This window comes from Hirundo rustica, chromosome 10 (assembly GCF_015227805.2).
Source record: "Hirundo rustica isolate bHirRus1 chromosome 10, bHirRus1.pri.v3, whole genome shotgun sequence".
Lineage (NCBI taxonomy): Eukaryota > Metazoa > Chordata > Aves > Passeriformes > Hirundinidae > Hirundo > Hirundo rustica.
This window is the reverse complement of record NC_053459.1, coordinates 19009059-19034672: the sequence shown is the minus strand read 5'-3', so window position 1 is coordinate 19034672 and position 25614 is coordinate 19009059. Positions and strand designations below refer to the sequence as shown.

General features: G+C 42.9%; 1 protein-coding gene across 1 annotated transcript in view; it reads left to right on the top strand.

The window, feature by feature from the left end:
• USP13 (ubiquitin specific peptidase 13) overlaps positions 1–25614 on the top strand; it is a 49799-nt gene that overhangs the window by 15588 nt on the left and 8597 nt on the right. The window contains exons 4-16 of the mRNA XM_040073961.2: positions 7465–7586; positions 8002–8144; positions 8385–8569; positions 13096–13190; positions 14734–14921; positions 16367–16438; positions 16693–16786; positions 19898–20023; positions 21305–21458; positions 22746–22920; positions 23299–23387; positions 23729–23851; positions 25279–25305. Coding sequence (XP_039929895.1) covers positions 7465–7586; positions 8002–8144; positions 8385–8569; positions 13096–13190; positions 14734–14921; positions 16367–16438; positions 16693–16786; positions 19898–20023; positions 21305–21458; positions 22746–22920; positions 23299–23387; positions 23729–23851; positions 25279–25305 — 1593 coding nt within the window. The remainder of the gene's footprint in view (positions 1–7464; positions 7587–8001; positions 8145–8384; positions 8570–13095; positions 13191–14733; positions 14922–16366; positions 16439–16692; positions 16787–19897; positions 20024–21304; positions 21459–22745; positions 22921–23298; positions 23388–23728; positions 23852–25278; positions 25306–25614) is intronic.

Sequence of the window (25614 nt, the reverse complement as noted above, 5' to 3'; positions counted from 1 at the left end):
ACTGGTTTTGGCCTTGCTTAAAACAAAGAACGAAGAATTATTCCTGTCCTTGTTCACAGCTGAGGAAACAGAAGCACAGAGAAGTAGCTGATTTGATTGTTTTGCATGTGACAGGAGCAGAGGTGGTTAACAAAATTTGGTGTCTTGTCTCTTAATCCAGCATATTTTTCTTTGGTTCAGAACTGCTGATCTCATCTAAACAGGTTGTTTTAATTCTGTCTTTCTCGTTGTGGCCTTGGGCACCTGACACAGAGTGGCTGGGGTTGGAAGGGACCTCTGGAGATCGTCAAGTCCAATCCCCTGCTGGAGCAGGTTCATGTAGAACAGGCTGCACACAATATTTTTAATATCTCCAGAGAAAGATGCTCCATGAGCTCTTCTGGCAGTGCTCTGTCACCCTCAAAGTAAGGAGGTTTTTCCCTATATTTAGATATAACTTCCTGTGTTTCAATTTGTGCCTGTCGTGCCTTGTCCTGTCACTGGGCACTGCAGGAGAGAATCTGGCCCCATCCTCTTGACACCTTAAGATCCTTAAGGTGTCCTTAAGATATTTGTGTACCCTGATCCCCTCTCAGTCTCTTTTCCAGGCTGAACAGGCCCAGCTCATCCCCATAAGAGCAATGCTTCAGCCCCCTAATTATCTTTGTAGCCCTCCAGTGCACCCTCTCCATCCGTTCCTTGTTTTTCTGGGACTGGAGAGCCCAGAACTCGATGCAACACTCCAGGTGCAGCCCCACCAGGGCAGGGTATAGGAGGAGGATGATCTCCCTTGATCTGCTGGCCACACCATTCTTAATGCCCCCAGGACACCACTGGCCTTCTTGGAGGACACAAGGGCACATTGCTGGCTCATGGTTGATTTATCCTGGCTGACACAGCCCAGGTATGTGACCTGCCAGGTAGGGCTTGCCCTGGCAGACAAAACCAGGCAAGGATCAGTGTTTGTAACTCCAGCATCCCTGTGTGTCTATGTGTGTATCAATAATTCCCTGAAGGCCCCGAGATTTAAGCTTTGTGTACACAGTCAATCCAGTTTGGGCATTCGTATTTGTTGTTATAATCCTCTTTGATGTAAAACTATTAAAGGTACTAAGCCCTTTTCAATCTCCTTAGTATTAGGAGAGCATCTTTTGGATGCTCACTGATTACTTTCTAGCACTGCTGCTATCTAGTAAGTGCAATAAAAAACACAGGCTGCTTAGGCCAGTCAACTGCAGTATTTATCTTTCCCTAAACATGGAAAGATTCACAGCAAAGTGTGTGTGCATGTGCACATGTGCATCAGGTTCTGGGCACATTTTGGTTTGGTTTTCTTTGGAGAAGGCTGGAGGGTGTTGGCTGTGAGTGTTCTGTGTAATCAGGAGGCATAACAGCATTGTCCATTGAAATGTATGAACTGCCCTTAATCTGGCTGGTTTAGGTGTTGTGAGACAGCGTGCACGACAGCTTCAGCTCAGGCTGTGCAATGTTGCAGGGAATTTGGGGTGATATTACAGCAGACTGTCTGTCTTATTCAGTGCCTTAGTGTGAGTAAGAAAAACTCGTTTGATGCAGTGTACTGTGATCATCCTTACGAGCTTCTGGCCAAAAGGGGTAGCAGCATCAGGGGGAAGATTCTTGTGCTGAAGGGATTGGAGGTCCAGTTTTTACCATGGTTACCAGCAGAGTCCCCCTGAACATGTTATCCCAGGAGTTATCAGCAGAGTCTTTCAGAATGTTCTAATTATGAAGATTTAACGCAATGTAAGTGGTCTGGAAAAGGATTGAAAACAGAAGAACCTGAGTTTGCTGGTTGATTTAAAATTACTTAAGAGAATAAATCTAAAAGTGATTCTTAAGGTGTTACTGAGTAACTAAACAATAGATGAAGTGGATGAAAGATGCAGAGAATACAAGAGAGGTGCTTGGACTGTGTGTGCACGGGGATGTGCTCCAAGTTACCTGTTCCTGATCAGAGAGGTGGTTCTGAGAGAGAGATGGGGCAAACGGTTCTCTGAAATGTCAGCTCAGTGTTCAGCAGCAGTGGGAGGTTTAAGTGGAACACCAGTAAAGCAGCACTTTATATTTCGCACTCTATCGTTTTGTTTCATAAATAGGAAGTGAACCTCTCTTTTGCATAGCGAAACTGCATCGACACACAGAATCTTCCTCTATTTCTTTCTCCAAAACCAACTAGCAAGCACCATTCCTCCTCACCCCCAGCAAACAAAACACCTCAGGCTGATGTTTGAGCTCTGCATTGAGGGAGGAATCACCCCATTTTTGCCTGGTTCTGGTTCCCTCTTCCTGAGCATCTATTGACCCATGCCAGAGCCTGGACTGCTGGCTGTACAGAGCTGGCAGAGTGACTGTGATAAAACTTGTCCCTGGACAGATGTCCTGTCTCAGATTGGTCACCAGAGCATCACCTGCCAGTCCAGCAAGCTGTGGCAGCTCTGTTTTGGGCAAAGTCAGGGCTAACTCAGACCATCAGTTCAAAGTGTTTTGAAGTCCTCAGACGAACAGCTCTGTCAGGAGATCTGTGATTGCTGCTGAGAAGAGCATCTGTGACACACAGCGTGTCTCAGGAGACCTTGGAAAGGAAAACTTCCACTTGGGGAGTCTGGGAGAACTTGTAAACTTGCTGAGCTTTTCCTGGATGGCACCTCCCTGCTGATGGCAGTGGATGGACTCATGGCTGCTGTTTCCAAGTGTAAAGACCACTCCTAAGAGTGGCCGGACTGGATTTGACCACAGCTTCACTTTGCTCTCCCAGGTCTCCGAGGCAGGAGCAGAACCCTGTTTACAGTAAGGATTTTGTTGTTTGGAGAGTTTCTGAAGAGGGCTTTTACTGTGCCTGGTTAAAATTTATACTTATGTGAGTAAGTAGAAATAGAGTATCTGTATCTATTAATGAAAGTTGTGATGTAGGAGAATTTAAGCATTTTGTGACAATATTTTTGCAATTTAGCCCAGTAAAATAGTGCATATTCCCCAGCAGCTGCCATAGAACTGATTAGCTGTTGCTTTTTAGCTTTGCCATGTATGCTTGAATTGGGTATAGGATGGCGAGCAGATACCTTGCATTAATAGAGTCTTAATAGTTTGCTGGATTGGGTAGAAGAGTGAAAATTAGACTAGGTTATTGCAGGCTAATGCTGTTGTTAAAAGAGTTCTGAATTTGAATTTTCATGGTTTAGTTTTGCTTGCTTAACATGTGACTGTGCCAGAAATGCAAGGGATGAGATCTTACCTAGCAAGAGGAGCAACATTAAAAATGCCTTGGAGATACAGCAAGCAATTTGAGTGTTCTTTTACAAGTCATGAATCAGCCAAAGGTTCCTTGTAGAAAGTTTTACTTTTCATTTTCTCTACAAAGGAAAATGTTATGACTGGAAATAAATTTAAAAAAAAAAATCTTCTGCTTTATAATTCATCTGATGAAGTTAATATTTTGAATGTGCCTGAAAACAAATTAACTGAGTAGCTGATAGTTTGCAAAGTGCTGCTGCTGCAATTCACTATTATTTAGAGGCTTCAGGAAGAAATAATTTGGCTTAAAGACCCAGGTCTCCACTTCCAAGTCAATATGAATTTGTCCATTGCTTTCAGCGAGGGCAGGATCAAGCCCAGATTCCTAAGATATCTTTCTAGGGTTTCAAAATTAGTTGTAGACTTGCTAGTCAACATCCTCATTCAATTTGCATGTTTGTATTCCCTTTGACACACACACAGACACATCCATATGTGCAGGAAATCCTGTTTGGGGGTCCTGTCTGGAGTCTTTTATGCCCCTATTATTAGTGCAGTCAGTTGGTAACTTGTCTAAATCTGATCTGGACACATCCACTCCTTCTCTTCCCCTCTGCTGGGTTGGTTTACATTACAGTAGTGTCTCTCCCAGCTGCTGTTTTCAGTCAGTTCAGCAGCAGTGCATTCTCACTCGCACTCAGTGGTGCCTTGGGAGGTGCAGGAAATTTTCTCTACTGACCACTCACCCAAAATAACAGCATCAGTTGAGCCTCTGCTTTGAGGTGTCTGCTGCTTTGCTCTGCCTGTCCTCCTGGCCTCCCAGCACCACACTTACGACATGTTTTGGTGGCCAAAGAGCTGAACTGAGGCTCTCAGGAGGCACCAGAAAGGTGTTGCTCCACTGGAAGGGAAACAATGTCCTGTGGACCTTGACCATCAAGCTGTCACTCCTTGGAAGGATTACAAACTGGCTGGTTGTCTCATGGCTCAGTCTCAGAACTGAATAAAGCTTTTTTTTTTTTTTTTTTTTTGCCTTCTCACAGTGCATCTTGGAAGAACATCTTTGATCAGGAAATGACTTTGGATGAAGTATAGTGCTTGAATGTTCATGCTTTTCAGTGTCTTTAGTGGTAATTTTTAATCAAATAGGCTCCCTTTGCATGTAGATTTCACCCTACTCTTCTTTCCTGTAGTTACTCTTATTCCCCTCCAAAATTCTGCACTAAAAAATACCTGCAGACTGCACGTGATGCCCAGTGGCTTCATCAAATTCTGTCCACATTTAGTGTGGGCTCCATTGCCTTCAAAAGTCACAGTCATCTGTTTTCATTATTTCTACCCTCATGCTTTCTCAGCCTTGCTGGCCCTTGCACAGGCACAGGGAATATAATGCAGGTAAAATTTCTTACTAAACTTAACTGCTATGTCGCTCAGCACACACAAGCCAAGATTTAAAAATATGAGTGGTGATCTGCGTGTTTTCAGCTGACATCATTTAGGGGTCCCTCTGAGTGTCCCTAAAAGGGATTAGTTTATATGGTCACGTGCTCTGTATGGAGAGATTTCAGTCTCTGACCTCAGAAGTCCATTCCACTCTTGTATACTGGGTCTGGACCCTGAGAAACTGTCTTTGGAGTGATCAGGCAGTGCCTCTTAATTCCTGGTCAGAGGGATTGGGTGGAAGCGTACCAGTTTTAGGTGATCACCTTCAGAAGGGGAATTTTAATTCCTCCTGGTGTCTCCCAAGACTGTTATGAAGCTTTGTGCATCCTTCTTTACAGCAGAGGTGGGATGTCGGGCAGAAGGAGTCCCGTGCTGATGGGACACTGTTTTCTGCTTTTCTGCTGGTACAAATGGCATGAAGCCTGAGGAGGTAAAAAGGAAATTCCCTGCCCACTGCACACAGGAGGCTGTTGCTCCTAAGCACGTGAAGTCCTTAGATGACAGCAGATGATTGCTAATAGGATACTCTGTCTTTCATCCCTGGATCACCGGTTCAGATGCAGGTCAGGCCAGCAGCACTAAAGTCTGCGCTGCTTGGCTGCTGTCTGGCTTGCGAGATGAGCTCCAGCGAGTGTCTGAATTTTGAGCACAGGTATCTGTATCATCGCAGTTTCCATAAGGGGGGTGCAGGTGCTTTAGGTTACCGTGCCCAGCACCAGGCAGCGAGGATCAGCGGGTCCCAGCCGTCCCCAGAGCCCGGTGGCCGCTGTGAGCTGGGGCCAGGTTCCCTCTGCTGGCTGAGGCTCCGTGCGACCGCAGCGCTGCCAGAGCGGTCACTGCCTCCAAACCCTCCCGAGCACACGCTGAGCTTTCATCCTCTCTGAGGAACCTCTCTCCTGTCTAGGAGGTGCTCAGTACTTTCGGCTTTGTTGTGCTGGCCGCCGTCAAATCTCTGGCATTCGGTGAAAATCCCCTGTGATGCGATGCTGTGTGCGCCATCAGCTTGGAGATACTCAGTTTCCTTGTTCCACAGAGCAGAGGAGCTGTTAAAAACTGCATCTGTGGAGATCCACTCCTGCATCAAACACAGCACTGCAGTACAAACTGAGAAAGAAGCCTGGAGTAAAGTGAGGTCTCTGATCATCTCTGTTATGCAGCAATAGGGGAAGGGATCATGATGAAAATAGTGTGATCTGGGGAATTAGTAATGAATTAATACCTTCTCTGAAAATGCCATGCTTTCAGTGTGAGAAAATGTTCTTGCTTTTGTGTCTGTTGAGCTGATGAGAAAGGGCTTTTTTTGGTTGCTGGTGACAGAGAGTTCATGTTGCTGGAAGTCACTGGCAGTGGGTGTTGTCACCTCAGGGCTGGCTGGTGCAGCAGGTGAGCCAGGAGTGGATGTTCCTCTCAAGAGCTGTTCTTTCCAGGTCAAGTTAAGATATATTTTGATACTTGCTTTATCGTTTGGGTTGCTCAGTCTGTTACTGCTCGCTGGGTAAATAGAGAGCTCGGTTTTCTGGGTCTGGCTTCTGTCATTCTCACCTCTCTCCCATACATACATCTGAGATTTCAGACATTCCCAGGGTGCAGTGGTTGCTGCCAATGCTCATTTTTAGGATCAAGTGACTCATTAAGCATCTGCTTGTATGAAAATTAAGAGCCAGCTTTGGCTACTGCTAACACATCTCTTTTTTTTTCGGTGAACCTTATTCTGACAGTGGCTGGTACATCAGAATACAGTAGATCCCACATGTCTAGATGGGAGAAGGATCCAGAAGATCCCAATGTTGCCTGGGCAATTCTTGCAGCTGAATCTTGTAAAATTTCTGACACGTGCATATTTGGTCTTAACTTTTTCACTTATCCTAAGAAGAACAGAACAAAATTTAAACTCAGTCTTGTCACCATGTGATAATTAATTAATAATTATATTTTTTCATGGAGCCAGGGACACAAACACAGGCCATTTAATTCCCAGTATACTCTCCCGCTTCTCTCTGGCCACATATTTCTGGCCAAACATTTTAGCTGACGTTGCTTGGTCAAGGTCCATATTTAAGAAAAGAAGTCATTCTTACACTGAAAGAAAAATGTACACAAACACTGTGGAAAGCTTGATCTTCAAAGGAAAGCTTTAGTAGCTAGTGAGTGTTTTTTAAATAGATAGGTACCCTGGTTAAAGAGGGGAGTTGCAAGAGAGGGATATTGTTGGTGTTACTGTACTTGCTGTAGCAATTTGAGACTATGGATGAGACATAGGAATACTTCCAGCTGTGGACATCTTTATGGGAGAAAAGGCCACAAGTTCAAGATGGATGGGAGCCACAGCACGTTTCAGCCAGGTCTGTGATCTGGAAAATATGGGGTGCTCTTTATTTGTCCTCCGCAATTTGTGCATGCACAGTGCGACCCGGTCTCCATGCTTTATAGCATTTCAGGATTTTGGGTAAAAGGCACAGCAGTATTGCATCCTGATTTTGTCCGAAATGAGCAGAATTTTATTTGCTGCCTTGCAGAATGCAATGTCTGCAACGGTGCACTGCTTGCAGAGAGGCCAAACCAGCTGGACCTGTGATTTGGGGGTGGCATTAAGTGGAGATTTTGGTCCTCAGAACATTTCTCTTGCAGCTTGGTGAGATTTCAGTTTAGATCAGGATTTCAGAAATATTTCTAGCCAGAGAAACCACTGGCTGATGCCAGGCAAGCAATATTTACAGTGATACCCCCTGTTACAGTTTTGGAACCTTGATCATGGGACAATCTCCTAACATTCCCCATCTTGTTTTCCAGATCTGGAGATAAGCAGTGATCTCAACAGTGATGACTTTGAATATGAGGATGAAGCAAAACTTGTTATCTTTCCTGATCACTATGAAATCTCATTACCCAACATAGAAGAGCTACCAGCGCTGGTCAGTGAGTGTGTGGAAGTTATCATAGGAATTGTCTCCTGTTTCTGTTTTTATCAAGATGGTGCCTTGTTTTCTTACGTGCAGTGCTTGTTTGGACATAAAGATCTTTCTTTGTCAGATATAGTAAAGTGTCAGTCACTTTTAAAAGTGATCTTTGTTTATTTGATTTCCTTCCACCTCCTGTATTCTTTCCCCTGTTATGGTGCCAGCTTGTCCTAGGAAAGCTCACACGGTACACGTGCTTACTCTCCTGCTAAAATAATGACGACAGTCTAAAAGATTAGATGCATATTTGAGTGTATAAATAGTCCTACTGATAAGCAGTGCTGTATGTGGCTAGCAATAGGCTGAGTGCCAGGTTCTGTCCAGTCACTGAGTTGTGTAAGGCTGTGACTGACATCCATTTGTCTTCCAGGTGACGATAGCTTGTGATGCGCTCCTCAGTGCAAAATCACCCTACAGGAAGCAGGAACCCGACTCCTGGGAAGAAGAGCTGCAGGCATCTAAGCATGCTAAGACGCTTGTACAGTTAGACAATGGTGTTAGAATACCCCCCAGGTGAGGGCAGTAAGGTTTGTTCATTGTAGGCTCTCTAATTCAGTCCAGGGTAACTGAACTAAGGGCAGGAGCTCAGCCCATGATTCCCTTGCGTGGCTCTGGGCTGGGCGTGGGGGTTGGTGTCCTGGGATGACTTTATGGTGCTTATATCCCCAATTAACGCTTGCATTCCAAACTGGGAAACACAGAACTGGCTCCTGCCTTACACGTTCTGCTGTTTCTCCCTGTTTTGTGTGGCAGCGGTTGGAAATGCTCCAAGTGTGACCTGCGGGAGAACCTGTGGCTGAACCTGACCGATGGCTCTGTGCTCTGTGGGAGGTGGTTCTTCGATGGCAGCGGGGGCAATGGGCATGCCATGGAGCACTACAAGGACACAGGTTATCCCCTGGCAGTGAAGCTGGGAACCATCACTCCTGATGGAGCAGGTCAGCCACGTGGCGTGTTCTGAGATGAGGTACCTTCTGTGCATGGGACTGGCAGCGTGCATCTCCTTCCAACTGGGTTTGTGCTTCTAGTGCAAGTGTTTGGGAATGTGAAAGGAAACTCTGTGGATGTTGAGGGGAATGACACACACTCCATTCTGAGAAAACCCATACCTGTTTTATCTGCTCATTTTATATTTTCTATAAATATTTTGGAGTGTTTGCATAGTACTAAGCTTATTACCTAAGAACGGTAGTAGTCTGAAACAACAGGATCTGGAGAAACAATATTTTTTAGTTCTGCCCTAGGAAATGTATTCCTAGGGCAAATGGTTCAACTTTCTGTAACAAAGAAACAACAACAGGGTAAGGATCTTTTTGAACTTAAAAGTCTGTTTGTAACAGCATGTATGGAGTTTTTAATCAAAGTGGAAACTCCTCTTTTTCCTTGTTGAACAAGATGTTGCTGAAGCAGTCTAATGAACACTCATTTTCCTGGGGCTGCTGTGATGTTCATTTGTAAAATGTGTGATGATCTTGAGAGGGGGGAAAAAGCTGTAGCTGTACCCTTGTTTGCATATTCTCCAAGTGTGATGTGCAGTGTTGCTGTGGAGGGGATTATGGCGTGTGAGGATTAGATGGAATAAAGCATGAGGAGCTGAAAAAGTCATAAGCAAAGAGATCTTTTGTTGCAGCTGCATGGAGAAGTAAAAATGGAAGAACACATAGCATGATTATGTTTTGGCTTTAGTGCTTATGACTACGGAGATGAAAAATTGCTGTTTAGAGCAGCCCCCTTTTTAAACAAACATCAGTTGAGAGCTTTTCTAAGTCCTGTTCAGTGTTGAGAAAGGTGACTGTAGTCAGATTCAACCAGCTGTGCCACAGAAACACTAAGCAAAACCCATTTTTTCCTCTCCCAGATGGAATGTTATTTCCTTGCATGAGCCTGGTCTTGGATGATTTCTATCCAAATCTCTCAGTTATTGAAGGTGTTTAGGATTTGCCCAGCTGCAGGTTCAAACTGCATCTACAAAACAAACAGGGTATTCTGTAGTGGGCTTTTTTCAGATTTTTTTCTTTTCTTTCCCGTCTTTAGCAGCAGTACTTGTTTCCTTATGGCTTCTGTCCTTGTGCCTCCCACTGATCAGCTGCTTCCTCTCTTATGTGGCCTTTGGGATAACAAAGGACAGGCTGTCATCCTCCCCTCTGAATGAGAGGCACCAGCTGTTCTCCACAGACCTTTGTTCTTCTGGATGATGTTTACTTGGTTTCCCTTTAGAAAAATCTTCCCTCCCCCAGCCTTCCTTGTTCCTTTTCAGTAATTATTCTGTGTCTGATCTATATTTCTGTAGCACTCATAACCCCTCGATGGGGCTGGGTGATAGATGAGCTTCAGGAAGGAGGCTCTGTGGCTGATGGTGACACAAAATCTGTTTTCTGCTTCCCAGGGTTAAGAGTGAAGAGGTGATGGTACAGGAGTAGTAAGCACTAATCCCTGTCCTGACATAATTTATTCCTTTTTCACATCAGTAGGAAGGAGAAGGAGGTGGTGCCAGTATTCCACTGACACTCGCCCTACGTGTACACAGAGGAGAGCTCTTTGTCTTGCCCTCAGAAATCTGTGCTGTGTACACTGTGAGAGGTTTCTGAGGCATTCGCCCCATTTTGTAGCATTCTGTCAGCAGACACATCTGGGATCAGGAAAGAAATTGAACCAAGCCTCTCTTCCATTCCTGTACCGTGGACAGGACACACCAAGGACTCAGAAAAGTTGTTTGCCTCAGTGAGCTGAGCACTGGACAAACTGTGCTACCTGCTGCCTCACTTGACAGTGCCACTGGATTTGATTTCCAGTCACTGTGAGGTTGCTTGTTTGGAGTAGATTGAGGCATGGAGTTGGGCACTGGCAGTGGGAAACCCCTTGTGATCAGTACTGGAAGGAGTTGGTTTGTGGATGCTAATCTTAGCAGTTCTCAGATACTTTTGGGGGGATCCTCAGCCACTCCTTTCTTTAAGGACAGTGTGACCTTTGCATGTCACCATCTAAGTAGGAAGGAGAGATGTCTGCACAGTCAGAACAGGTGTAAACCTTGAGCTGTGGGAGAAAATGAAATCAAGTAGCATTGACATTTTTATTTTCTTAAAATAATATGGATCATAATGACTGCTATCAGGAAAAAGCTCTCCACCCAGGGGATGGTTGGGCACTGGAAAAATATCCCCAGGGAAGTGGTCACAGCACCAAGCCTGGGTTGAAAATGTGTTTGGGCAGCACTTTCAGGCCCATGGTGGGATTCTTTGTGCATCCTGGCCAGGAACTGGAGTTAGGCTGGATGATACTGATGGGTCCCTTCCAACTCAGCATATTCTATGATTTTTTTCTTTGTTTAATAATATTCTGTATTGCCCGTCTCAGATTTATCTTGGTGGGCTTTTCCCCCCCTTCCACCCCTCCCTTTTCCTCCTTTCTCAGTCTAATGACACCAGGTCCTTGTGTGTCACATTTGCTGACCCGTCTACATCCTTCATCTACCAGAAGTTGTGTGACGGCACTGCAGACCTGGTTTTGGCAGCACTTATCTTCTGTCTTTGATTTTTTGAAACAAGTGAATTCTGTCTTTCTCCCATGAACTTAAGCTACTCAGCAGGAAGCACTGAAGTACAACACGAGCAGAACATCAGTCTTGTGTTCCACTTCTGCTGCTCTGGGCCAGTAGTCCCAGGTGATTTGCTCCCTGCAGTTGTCAGAGCAGAGGGAAAACAATACCCAAAGCTTCCACCCTGAAAGCAGTCCCCCAAGCTCAGTTGCTGTGTAATCTCACTCCATCAGGTGTTTGAACTTTTCGGGATCCTCTGGCTGTGCTGTGACCTCACCAGAACACTATGGGAATGTTGTGATGCCATGTGTGTGGATGAACAGTCGTGTCTTCTGGGGGCATTGGCTACCACACAGCGGAATTCCAGCAGAGGGGCAGCTACAGCCACGCACATGCCAGAAAGGTCATGGGCACCGATGTTAGTGGGGCTTCTGATGGCTGATCAGCAGCTGGCAGCACAGCTCAAAGCACAGCTCCCTGCTGGGAGAGGTTTCCCACAGGGCTGGTCAATGTTAAAAGCTAGTCTTTGAGTTCCTTGGCTAACCTTCAATCTAGCGTTTCAGCGTGGGTTTGGTACTAGCAGACCTCAAGGAGAACGCCTTTTGTTAAAGGGGATGGGCTGAGTCAGAGCCAGGGTCTGCAGCTGCCAGGAGGGTAAAGATCTTCCAGAAGTGATGTCTGTGCTGTGAACAGCCTTTATCCGTGTCCCTGCTATCTCCTCCTGAGTTTGTGTCTCTTCCTTTCTCCTGGCTAAGCTTTCTCTGTCAGCCTAGGTCTGGTCTTCTGGAGCAAGGTCACTGTGAGAAGCTGCTGGGCATGAGGGAAACTTGCCTGAGGGAAATGCAGGGAGACTGCCGCAGGGGCTCTGGATTTTGTTATAAGGAGACACCAAAACAGTCATTGGCTACAGAGGTGGAGACCTGATCAGAGGAAAGATGGAAGGCCTGCTCAAGTCTTACAAGTGCATGACTTATCACTTCTAGCCTTGTACAATGTCTGCAGCTTTATTATTATTTGTTCAAGTAGGCGAAACCTGCTCTGAACTCAGTGTCACTATAGGACTTGCTAGGTTAACTCTAAAAAAGAGTGGTTTTGCTTTCATTTTATTTGTCCTTCTTTTGCATTTATTAAACTTAGTTTCATATTGAAAATATCATCCTTAGACACACTAGTTCCCTTCACAGTCTGAACTTTGCCCTGCCAGAATGTTTATGGGCTTTTATTTAAGGCTGTAAAGGCCTGTCATGGAGAACTGAAATCTAAATCTCCCATACAATAAAGCAAGACACCTCACCCAGAAAATCAGTCTTTCTCCCTAACCACAAGGTTAGTTTAATCTTGGAAGTCCAATCCAGTGATGTGCAATCCAAAAAACCCCTCTTTATTCTAATAAAAAAAATTCTCTGTTCTTCCTGCATCTGTGTGTGAAAAGGGCAAAAGTGGTTTTCTTACACTGTACTAAAAAATCAAAATACTATTGTCAATAGTGAGTTGGTGTGATATACTCAGAGATTTAATGGGTCTGTCTGTGTCTAGTAGCTCTACAAAAATTCGTAAACTCTTGTTGTCATGTTCAAAATGTGGGGTGGCTACATATCTGAGAACTTTGCATGCCCTGTTCCTTGCTTTCCTTACAATTTTCTTGTTCTGGGGAGAAGAAATACTATGATCCCTATAAATGTTTTTTAGGTTTTAATACTGTGGAGGCATATGATTTCTTTTGAGGAGAGTGCTTGATGTGATTCTGTTAAAATATTTACCGAGCTATGTGCTTGTCTGTGTGCTTCTCTGCTGGCCAGAACCAAACTTGGGGAATTTAAACAAAGCATTTTGTATAGGCAGCCCTGTGCTGAGCATGCAGTGCTGGTAAACAGAGAGAAGGGATAACATTTGATACTGGGGCTCACTGGTTTCTCTCTGCTTTTGCAGATGTCTATTCCTTTGATGAAGAGGAGCCGGTTTTAGATCCGCACATAGCAAAGCATTTGGCACACTTTGGAATTGATATGCTGCAGATGCAAGTGGTAGGAAATCCATCTTTTATTTAGCTTGTTGTTCACTTGTTTGTTCACTTGGGGGTGGGAGAGAAGCTGGAGAAGAACGACACCTGTAGATTATTTGTGATTCCTTCAGACGGTTATGACAGTACTCAGTTTTGTAAAGTTCAGTCAGCTGATTTGGGGGTTATTGTCTGAGTTCTGAGTAAATCTTTGCTCTCAAATCCAGAAGTTGCCTTCTGAAAGAAGTACCTTGTGGTCTCTAGTTTATATTTTTCATTTTTCCTTTGCCTTCAAGGTGAAAAACCTCATTCAATTAGAGAAGAATGTCTAGAATATTTAATTACAGTGAGTGAAGGAAAGCCTATTGCATGTGTAAACAGATACAGTTCATAAGTAAAAAGATGCTAAGCAATGGATAAGTTAAAAAGTGGCAGAAAGTTCTTAATGTAAATTTCAGTTTAGGTTTTGTCAATAAATACATTAGAAAATGAGAAAAATACATTCTAGGAAACAACATGGTCAAAGGTGTGGCATGCTACAAAGGGACTGGGGAAAAGAGAATTCTGTGTGTGTGTCTGTATTAGTAAAGAAGTACTTCTAATAACTTGTGTCTTAGTGGATGTTGATTCCAGTTCTCTTTAAATGGTGTGAGAAATCAGAATAGGTTATGCTTAGAAAAGTAGATGTGGTTTTTGTGGTTGCATTGGTTTTTTGTTTGGTTTGGTTTGTTGTGTCTTGGTTTTATTTTTTTAAGCCAAGTATATAACCTAGTATCACTACCTGGAGAACATGAAAACGTTAAAAAGGAACAAATCTGCTGCTGGTTAAGTGTATTTCATTGACCAAGTAGCGAGAAAATTATAATAACTGAAATGATAGAGAAGAGTTAAACTGTGTTTTCAAAAGTCTTCATGATATTAATAATATTCTTGGTATACTAATGTCCTTCTTTTATCTAAATCATTCTGGAAAGCCTGTTTTACTCAGGAGCCTTGAAAACCTAGTCTTAACTGTTGCCGATGTTCCACCTCTGGTCTTTGGTCTGTACAGCTCTTTGAGAAGTGACAGAGTAGTGCCAGCAGTAAATGACACTGTAGTGACCTGCACCTACAGGCTGAAGGCTGAGTGTAAAGGGGAGAGAAACTTCAGTGTCACAAATTACTGCCTTTTACCATTTGAAAGAAGGGAAATTCTTGGATCTGCAGCTTTTCATGTGGTTTGTTTGTTATGAGCAGCTTCTATTCCTGGCCATTACAAATGGAATAGGAAACCTGAAAAAGTGCAGTGTTTGATGCTGAGGCTTGAGGTCACAGGGCTGAGAGAAGTGAAGCTCCCAGCTGGGCCTGAGGTCATGACTGGCTGTGCTAAAGAGCCAAGGGTGTATTGAAGGAACAAACTGCTGGCTTTCTAACCCTCACCTTCCCCTACATGCAGGATTTACCTCCCCTTGCCCCTTGATTTGCCTCATCGTTCCTTGGAGTATAGCTCACAAAGTTGGTGGTGATGATGGCAGCAGCATAATTATGGCGGAAGTTAGAGACTAAGATGAAAATCTCATTGCTTTCAGACAGAGAATGGGCTGAGAGATAATGACATAAAGCCAAGAGTCTCAGAATGGGAAGTGATTCAGGAAGCTGGAGTAAAACTCAAGCCCATGTATGGCCCAGGATACACTGGCATGAAGAACCTGGGAAATAGCTGCTACCTCAACGCTGTCATGCAAGCAATTTTCAGCATCCCAGAGTTCCAGCGAGCGTAAGTAGCTCCAAACTACTTCTTGTCACTAGCTGCTGCATTCATCAATTCGTTGTTTTTCTAAGAAAAATGTTGCTTTAATTTTTGTCTCACCTGTAAACAGGTCTCTCTCCGTCAGTTCAGTGGCTGCTTGCAGGATTTAGTGACTGTTTTGATCTGTTCTGGAAAAGGCTGGAGCACAAAACACGATCTGTCTTTGAAATAAAAACTTACTGTCTCAACTTCACTGCTGGGAGACCATATGCCACCTTGTGAATTTGATGTCCCAGTCTCTGCTTTTTATATACAAATGCACATATCTCTGTTTACCTGGGTATGATCAGTATCACATTAGTGGGTTTGTACTGGCCCGTGCAGTATCACTGCAGAAGTCGCTCTGTGCTCCAGTGTGATTTGTGCCAAAAACTGGCACAAACATGTTGATATTGATCCATGCTAGTGGAAAAACACTGCATCCATTGCATGCAGGTCTTTCTAAGTTATCAGAGTCACATTTTAATTAAAAAAAAAAAAAAGATTGACAAGAATAGTATAAATGTATTCTGCTGAATGATTAAGAGAGTAAAGGACAAAAGCGTAACAGAAAAACATGAAATACTCCCAACTGATCAAAACTGAACACATCACTCCAAGGAGAGGAGCCTTTTTATAAAGGACAGTCTATGGTTTGAAATAAAATTCAGAATGCCTTTTCCTTCCAAAGCAGCAGTAGTGTATGTGCTGGAAGTGAAGCTTTTAGATTTTGGAAACCCTCCCAGGTTCTCATGTTGGAGAAGAAGAGGGAGAAAACTTGTGTTTATTTTCTTTGTTAGCCATATGCAGTACAGTCTGTAAATTCATTAAGTGCCAGCTCTTCTACCTCCACTGCTGAAAAATATCAAAATGGACTTTATTAATGAAGATCATTTTCCACAGCATGGGAAGTTACCTGGAGGACTTAGTGCCATCAGAATAGTGGAGATTTTTGATGAGAACAACATGACCATTCCTACCCAGCCTGATTTCTCCTGTGCTCAAGGGCAGCAATACTTAGAGAGTGCTGCTGAATGCTTCACTTTTCACCAGGACAGTTTTTCCCTCAGTGGTATCAGAATTGCTTCTCTTGTGAAACTCAATAGAATATTCTTTTTACATATTTTGGTCCTGATACAAACCTGAATTTGCTTGGCTGCGTTGGTTGGGAGTAGAAAGTACACTGGCTCTCAACTCAGCTCTGAGGTTTTGACCAACACCATACTGCTTTTGCAAGATTAAGGAATAGAATGCAAATTCCAGATGAACAACATAGTCATCTTCTTCATATCTAGAAGCTTCCAAGTAAAACCTCAGTGTCCATTTCTTAATTTCTTTGCTATTTTTTTTCCATGACAGAAGCACTCTTTGGGGATAGATTGAATCATTAAGCTGCAATATCTGAATATTTCTGCTTTGTTCTTTCTTCCCAGGTACGTGGGAAACCTTCCACGAATATTTGACTACTCCCCTCTTGATCCAACACAAGATTTCAACACTCAGATGTAAGTGACGTTGCTTGATTATTTACTTTGTCAGGTTTAATAGAATCCAAATGACTTAATGGCAGAGCGAAAGAACACCTTTTCATGAGCTCAGAAGTGAGATATGGCACAGGGAGAATGAGAAGTTGCAGGTAATGATGGTTCATCAAGGAGTCAAAAGCACTAAACTTCATATTTTTTTTTGCTAGAAATAAGTCTTCTTTTCTGTTTTTCTCACGTGTTTTTTTTCCACCCCACCACTTTCTTCCTTACAGGGCTAAACTGGGACACGGCCTCCTTTCGGGCCAATACTCTAAGCCACCCATGAAATCTGAGCTCATTGAGCAGGTGATGAAAGAAGAACACAAGGTATTTGCCTGAGTTTGTACAGCCTGGTAACTAGGTAGAAGTGATATCCTGAGAAAAGGGAACAGGTGCTGGGCATTGAGGAACACGTGTGGATCCAGCATGGACAGGATGCTTAGCAAGGTGGAATGTGCAGATTACTAAGTCTGGGATGAATTAGTCAGGCACTATTTGTGCAGCGCATCAAAGCAGGCACTGGTCCTGCTGATAAAGTGCTCTGCTGCTCTGATGAGTGCAAATGTTCACAGAACTTGCAACCAATGTTTATCTTCTCTGAGGAACAACAACAACAACGACAACGTTAATGCAGAGAGTCCTGGAAGCAAACATCTAAACCCTCTTTAAATTCCTGAAAGAAGGATAAAGAGCTAAAGAAAGGAGAAGCCATCTAGGTAATGCACGATTAGGTGGTGCTGGAGGCTTTCATGGTGATGGAGGGGCCATGCAGAGCCACAGGGGTAAAGCATGCCCTGCCACAGAGGGAAGGTGGTGGTTGCCATAGAAATAGATATTTTCCTCTTCCTTCATCTGCCAATTATTGACAAAGGAATTTCTCCTGAAATGAGAATGCCAGTAGGATTTTGGACAGACAGAGCATCTGGTACAGAGTAGATTGCATGATCTCTAAGTTGTGTGTCTCCCACATAATTGCTTTGCACAGTGGCAATTTGTTGTTTTGGAACAGCAAATGAATCCTGCTTGTTCACATTAAATAAAGCTCAAGACTAATCCACACCCCACTGAGAAAAAGGAATAGTGGGACAGATTTCAGCAAGCTCCATACATTGAATTATGTGTACTGACTGACTGACCTGCTTTCCTGAACACATACAGGGTGTGACTGGGGAATATTGTGCTGGAAGTTCAGGGATCTGAATCCTTGGAATAAAGCTACACCTCCATGATTAGCTCAGCAGCCACTATTAGATGAGATACTGAGAATTCTTTAATGACAGATGGAATAAAACTGTCAGGTTGTAGCAGGCATCTACTGACATTTAACAGCACTTGTGTTCATTAGTTCAGTTTAATGAAGCTGAAGTTACATGCATGAAGTTACTTCCTTATCAAGCAATTCATAGCATGTATTAGGATTTGAAACAGCTGTTACAGCTTTTGTTGCTTGTTGTATTGATGATGTGTTTACAGAAAAAAGTCAGGTATAGATGTTTTCTCTATTCCTTCACGCTTGGAATACAAATCTATGGTCTTTCAGACTGAGGATGACTTGTTTGTTTGTTTGTTTGCATAGTATTTTAGGCCTTAAATGTTTTTAAGTGCTGCTGCTTTGTGTCTATAATATCAATTATTCATTTTACTTTTATTCCTTTACTTTTTTTCCCCTTCTCCATGCAAAGAAGTTCTCAATCTTTCTAAGCCTTTGGAATTAATCCAAAGTTTTGGGGAGTTGTTGTCTGTAAAAGCATTCAAATGCGATCTGCAGTGGTCCACCACAATCTATATTTAGCTAAACTGTTTTGCAACTGTTGATGGGGAAAGTATGCCAGGTATTCTGTAAATATTCGTGGAGCTGTGGAGTTGAAATTTTTCACCATAGAAGTTTAGCCTGGAAACGGCTGCATTTTTCTTGGATCTACTTTAGGATTAAAGAGAGGCTGAACGCCTAAAGGGTCATCAGCCAGGGCTTGATTTTCTGCTTGGAGCTTTAACATTTCTTCTGTTTGGTGATTTTTTTTTTTTTTTTTTTCCTTTTACTGTCCTTGAGGTGAGACCGCAAGATTCAATCCATTTTTGCAGACTGCCACCCATGGCATGTTTCTCCTCTTCCTGCTCAAGTGTTTGAGTACAAAGGGCATAGGTGGGAGCAAGGCTTGATTCCAAACTCACTGCATTGTACAGCGGGACAAGTGTGCCACATTCTTGCTTCTGGCATAGGAAGAAGCCTGGGATGTTGCAATGGGAGCTGCTTTATGCACTTCTCTCCCCAGCCCCAGTTTTGATGAAAGGCAGTTGAGGACGCTGAAGCAATACATAACCCAGGATGCAGAAATCCCTAGAACATCCCTCTGTCCAAGCAGCCCTGAGACTCTGTCTCTTGATGGGAGATGGATCATCTTGGCCTGATGTGGTTGGTGGTGCACTGCCAAAAATTGAATAACCATTTAAAAATGAGAATCTGCATCTGATTGCAGTGGGTTTAGGAGTACTGCACCCTGGTAAAACAAAGAAAAACAAATTCACTTCTAGTGTGTGTTTTTTATGGCCTCCACTTGATGCTGCTTTTTCTATTTTTATATTTATATGACAGCGCAAGTGTAGTAAGAAATGAGATTGGCTGGCAGCTTCTAAGAGCTTCTAAAGGCTATACTTTTGCTTGGATTGTCTCGAAAATTATTTGGTTTCATGGATTGTGGAGGCAAATCTGAGTAATAGATTCTGATGCCTTCAAAAATGTTATTTAAAAGGCATAATAGCTAGTGTTGTCTTGAGAATCTGGAATGGTTGGAGAGGTTCTTAAAATGGTGTAAAGGATTAGAAAGTCAAAACCAGGGCTATCTTGGAAGCCAGAGATTTTCTGCTTTAGGGCAGTTTCCTCCTGATATAACTGAATGGTCAAAGGCAGTAAGTTAGGGTTTTCAACATGAACAACACCTGCAAATTGCAAATTCATGTCTGCTCTTAACAACCCACCTGGGAATGCATGCTGCACACATCAGTTGTTCTCTGCTTGGCTCTGCACAGCTCTCTGGGAAGGTTTTGTCCTGAGGAGAGCTGCCAGCTGATACACCAAAGTGCTTCAATTCTCTGGCACAGGGTTCTGAAAGCAATATCAAATGTTATATAACAATGTAGGCTTTCAGCCTTTCTGAGAACTACTAACCTTTAAAGACCTCCAGTAATCTCTTTAAAATGCCAATTGCCAAAGGACAGGTAGAGTGAGTGCTGTAGAAACTAAGCCATAAAACATATTGTAAATCTTGTTTCGGGACCCTTTCCATTTTTATTAAAATGGAAAAATAGGTGAAATGGAAACTATCATTCCTCCAGTGCCAGAACTTGGCCATAGACAGATTTAGTGGGGTAACTTTGAGATATTTGGTCTGTGATTGAATAAAAATCCCTTTTAAAAAGGTTTTTCTCTCTTTTATTTAGCCTCAACACAATGGAATATCTCCTCGCATGTTCAAAGCTTTTATAAGTAAAGGCCACCCAGAATTTTCCTCTAATAGACAACAAGACGCACAGGAATTTTTCCTACATCTTATAAATCTAGTAGAGGTGAGAAAATCTGAGTTGCTGCTTCTTTTTCTGGTTATATTAGACAATGAAGGCAAAGCTGTTACATCAGTGGCTCATTTTTAGTTATATTATTAAGTTATATTTAGTTATATTAAGGCTGAAAGGCCTTAGATATGTAGAATGTTGGACTAATTAAAATGTATTTTGTTTTAGAAACATTTGCTTCCTTAGTTCTTCCTCTTCTTTACTTCACACTCTTTCATGACCATGAACAGGGCCAGTGATGCTGCTAACAAATATAAAGAGGTCAAGCATCACTGTACAGGCTATAAGATTCATAAACATGTGTGACCTTTTAAATTGCTGTTCCTCTTTACCATATTGAAGTCTGTCATGGAATATTAATGAATCGGGTATTATGATTATTATTGTTACTGTTCCAAATTCATATAATTGTTGTGATCAAATTAATTACCCTGTCCAGCTGTTTTACAAATCCCAGCTGTATGTTATTGAATCATGGGAGGAAGGATTCCACTGCTGAAAGCAGAGTGGCTGTTTGAATATTTCTGTATAAAGCTTTATTTCCACCAAGCTCCAGCTCAGCGCTGTGTGTAAAGGAATCATACTGTGAATTTTAATGCTGTCTTTCTGAAAAGGAAGTTACAAATACATGCAGTTTTGATGTAAAGAATTTCTTGTCTTCCCTTCCTCCCTCGTTTTCCCATTTTCCCCAAGAATTGAGGCTATTTATTCATGTGTTCAGTCTCTAGATGAAGGTACTCACATTTGTATGCATAGTGTTCCACATCCCTAAATGCATGTACTGATTATAGGGTGGTTAGAAGAGACTTTTCTGTTTCTTGCCTGATAACAGACATTAACATGAACAACAAAGAGGAGGTATAATATTTGCATGACATTCCCATCTGGATAATGAGCTACATGTTGCTTGTTCTGTTTCAGTGCATATTCAGAGTGGAAGGAGCAATTCTATTTGCTGAGAGGATGATCCATGTTATTTATCTGAGTTTTCTGTCTTTACTGTAACTTGCCACCTTCCTCCCTGCTGTTCACCTTGACTCAGTCAGGTTCTTGGGGTACATATGCTGTGTGTAGAAGGATGCTGCTGTGGGTGCAGAGATTGTGGACTCCAGTGGTTTTCCCTGTAGGTGCCAGAGCTCTGCACACAACCCAGTGTGAGCTGAGCGGCCCCAGATCAGTGTCTCTGCGCTCGCCTTGAAACAACCAGCAGCCTTTGGGTTTTCTGGTCAGTTTAATGATGGCCACAGAAGTGATTTGGTGTAATATTCCTTCCAGAGGAACCCTGTGGGTTCGGAAAACCCCAGCGACGTTTTCCGGTTCCTGGTGGAGGAGCGCACGCAGTGCTGCCAGTCCCGGAAGGTGCGCTACACAGAGAGGGTGGACTACATCATGCAGTTACCCGTGGCCATGGAGGCAGCAACAAACAAAGGTAAAGGAGCAAACTGCTCTGTCTGAGCCAGGGGTGTGCCTCACTGTGCCCAGAGATCCCCACCAGCACTGGATCTGCTTTGTCCTGGGCAGCGAAACAGTTTGTGAGAACTTTTTCATTATAAAAAAGGAACCGAATATACTAATGAATATCTTTTAAAAACACACCCCCACAAAAAAACCCACAAAAACAAAAACAACCCAAACCAAAACAACCAAACCCCCAAATCTGCTTTCTGTTCTTTAGCAGCAGATTATAAGATGGCATATGGTAACAGAGAACAGGGGTATAAGGTACTTTGTCATCTATAAATCTAAAATACACAATTTGGATGTTCTGGGCATTAGGGGAGGAGGCAAAGAGGGTGAAGTGTTGGATGTTGATTTAATAAGCAGGAGTGTTTTTTCTCATGCCTATGAAAAGTACCCTTGTTTTTAAAGGAGAAAATGGCTGAGGAGGTTTGAAGTCCTGGGGGCAGGAGGGAGGCACTGACAAGTTGTGGCTGCATCTGCAGTCAGTGGTGAAGAGCCTTGCAGCATAACATAATAGACGTATGCTAGAGGTAGAAGTGAAGGGGACATCACAGGAACATGAAGTGAGATGTGCCTCTGATTTCCTACATAATCTGAACATTTAAAATATTTTAAAACCTGTTGGATGAGATCCTATGAAGTACCACAAGGCACAGAATTCTAACTAGTTTTTACCTAGCCTGCAACTCCTTGCACTGGACAAGAAGTTTAGGAGAACTTTGCATTTTTTGTTCATCAGTTTCAGTGATGACTGTTGCTTATAAAAGAACATGTTATTTCCAGGTAATGACTCAGGAGACAGATTAGTTTGTGAATTTACCATATGGCACTGCTCAGCTTACCAGTGTCAAAACTTTTTCTAGATCATACGTAATCCTGGCCTGTCTAAAAAATCAGATGACACAGATCGGCAGCAATTACATTCCAACTCAGATTGAGCTCTGATAAAGTGGGTGTGTGGCGTTACTGTTCACACAGGATTTTGGCTGTCATGGCAAAGTTTTCATTGCCTGTGTCTTGGTATTTCCAGTTCTGTGTTTTCACCATGAACAGAAACCTTAGAGATGTGGCTGTGAGTGTAGCTCCTGACCCCAGTTTTTGATAGACAAAAAGGTTTCATGTTTAGTTAAAAGCATGTAAAACTTTTATTTCTAAGTAGCTTTTTGCACTTCAGAAACTTACAAAAATAAGCCTGATGAGGAACACATAATCATGAAAACATTTATTAGCTCCTAGCGTTGTGTGTATTTCTCAGATGAATTAATTGCCTATGAATTGAAGAGGCGAGAAGCAGAAGCTGCAAGGAGACCTCTGCCAGAGCTGGTCCGTGCCAAGATCCCCTTCAGTGCATGTCTGCAGGCCTTTTCTGAACCAAGCAACGTAGAGGATTTCTGGAGCAGTGCCCTTCAAGCAAAATCTGCAGGAGTTAAGTAAGTGTGTGTCTGGCTGCCTGTTAAAAACTGTGCTCTGTGCCCATCTTGCTACCTGGACATGGTGCAGAGAGAAACACAAAGGCACAGTGAGCTCTGGCCTCACATTGGTGTTGGAGCTCATCAGTGTGATGTGCAGATAGAGCCTTGCAGGAGTTGTAGTGATGAACTGAGCAGGAAGTTAGTTGTTCTCAATGGTCAGACTCCAAGAAGTGATGCAGTCTGGTTGCTGAGAGCTTGAACTTTAAATGCTTGTAGGGTTGGGTCCTTTGTATCAAGCAGAGATAGCTCATGTCAGTGTGCATGAGGTACTGAGATCTGTGCTGCTGGGGATCCTGTTGTCTGATTTCAATAAACTGTGCTTCTTGTCCTTCCCAGGACTTCCCGTTTTGCTTCCTTTCCTGAGTACTTAGTGGTGCAGATAAAGAAATTCACCTTTGGCCTTGACTGGATACCCAAAAAGCTTGGTATGTGCTTGTTTTATTTACCTTTCTATCCCAGATCATTAATAAGATGTGCACACTATAGTGAGGACCTGACTCAAGTAAATTAGATTCTAATTGAATCTTCTTCTCTTTTACGACAAATTTAACCAATCCATCAGGTCTGTGGAGTTAAAACACAGTTTCACGTGATCTGAGCTAACTAAATTGTGCTTTGGTGTTCCAAATTTCTTGAAGAACTCTTTTCAGAAGGAGAATCCTGGCTGTTCCTGTACCTTGAATACCAGAGTCCCCTCTCTGAAGGGTTGCACCATAAGGTTGTTTTGTTGGCAGCAGAAGCTTAGCCCATTTCTCTGCTTTTGTAGATGTTTCTATAGACATGCCAGATTTCCTGGATATCAGTCACCTTCGGGCCAGGGGGCTCCAGCCAGGAGAAGAGGAACTCCCAGACATTGCTCCTCCCATTGTCATTCCTGATGACCCAAAAGGTATTTACTGACTTATTCTCCCCTGTATTCCCCTTTCCTTCTAGCACACAGGGATTCTCTTTCATCTTCACCATTTGGAACTATGTACAAAACCCCAGCTCTGTACTTCTGTAATTGAAGACTGTTACAACACCCTAGAGCCTTTTTGTCTCCCTGCTGGACAACCCTGATTCTTCCAGATTTTCTGTTTTGGGGGTTTATTATAGACTCACAGAGTGGTTTGGGTTGGAAGGGACCTTAAAGATCATCTAGTTCCAACCCCCTTGCCATGGATAGGGACAGCTTTCCCTAGAAGAATTGATAATTGATGTTGCTGTCCTTGACTCTCTCCAGAGAACCTTCAGTGCATGTCCATGAGTGTCTTGGAGTAAAGTCACTGTGCACTTCCCAGCTCCAGCACAGTACAACAATACTTAATACGCAAAGGAATGCAGTTTAGGAGAACAGCTTTACAGGCGTAGGCTAAGACTCTAAATTTTGTTCATTTTAAAAACACAAGAATTCTTAGGCCCTAGCAGCTGTGCCTGCATACACAATCCTCTTCTCTGGAAGTACATGGGCTGCACAGCCCATTAAAAAAAGCTCTGTCTCACAGAGAAGATGGCAAACAGCTGACTATAATGTTTGTGGAGCAGAAAGAAAGAAGAGTGATTAAAATGCTATGCTGGTTTTTTGTTTGTTTCTGAAATGCTATTTCTTTTATGCTAAAGTTCAGAAGCAAGAATATTAAATATTCTCCTTCTTTATTCCCTGGGTTTCCCTGGAGAATAAAATGGTTTATAGCAAATAAAATCATGTTTTTATGGTGTGACCTTAGATCCAGGTGATTGCACTTTCCCCCAGATGACTGAAGTCTGAGTGCCTCAGTATTTAATAGGAAGCCAGTAATGCAACTGCTCTCATGACACGAGTGCCCCCATTTGCTTGGATATTTATAATAATGGTGGCGTGATGCCATGGTGAATGTATGTGAAAGAAAGCCAGTACCTGAAATTGTGTCCAGAGCAAGGATATGACAAACTTCAATCCTCGAAAGGTTTTAATTCCATCCCTTATCTATCTAAGTTCCTCACAAAGGCCTGTTCCTTCTTACCCTCTTGCTGAAGGGACTGACCTAGTTTTAGAGTAAATGCATGGGTGATGGTACTTTATCTTTAAGATTCTTGCTTAGATCAGCCATCAGCTTTATTTCCTACTGGAGTATAGTATCAGTGACACTGCTTTGAACTGAGTTAGAGAAATATTCCTGTTCTAATTCATGGCAAAAACATCAGGGAAGTGAGGATGAAACTGCCCTCCATGAGGTCAAATATTTCGACGAGTTTAAAATTATGGAATTGTTTTACACATATGGATCTACTTAGCCTTCATACAAGTCCTTTTCTTTTTTCCCTGTTTTTTTCTTTTCCCCAACTCTTAATTTTCAGATCTCATGACGAACAATTTCGTGGAGTGTACGTATTTCATTTTTCTACTGCTTAAAAAATTATTATGCTTTTGCTCAGCTAATGGCTTCTCTCTCCTCATAGAGGTGCACGAAGCCTTGCCCTGCATGCTTTCAAATAAAAGCTGGTTTCTGTGCTTGTTCAGTGTTTACTTCCATGTGTGCAGAACTCTCTTTGAGGGTCAGTACAGCCAGAATATCTGCTGCTCCTCTGCCTGCTGCTCCTCGGGAGGATCTTGCAGCTCTGGGGTTCACAGCTGCTTGATCCTGGCTCCCTCTGCACTCTGATCTCACATGAAGCTGTCTGACCCTGTCATCC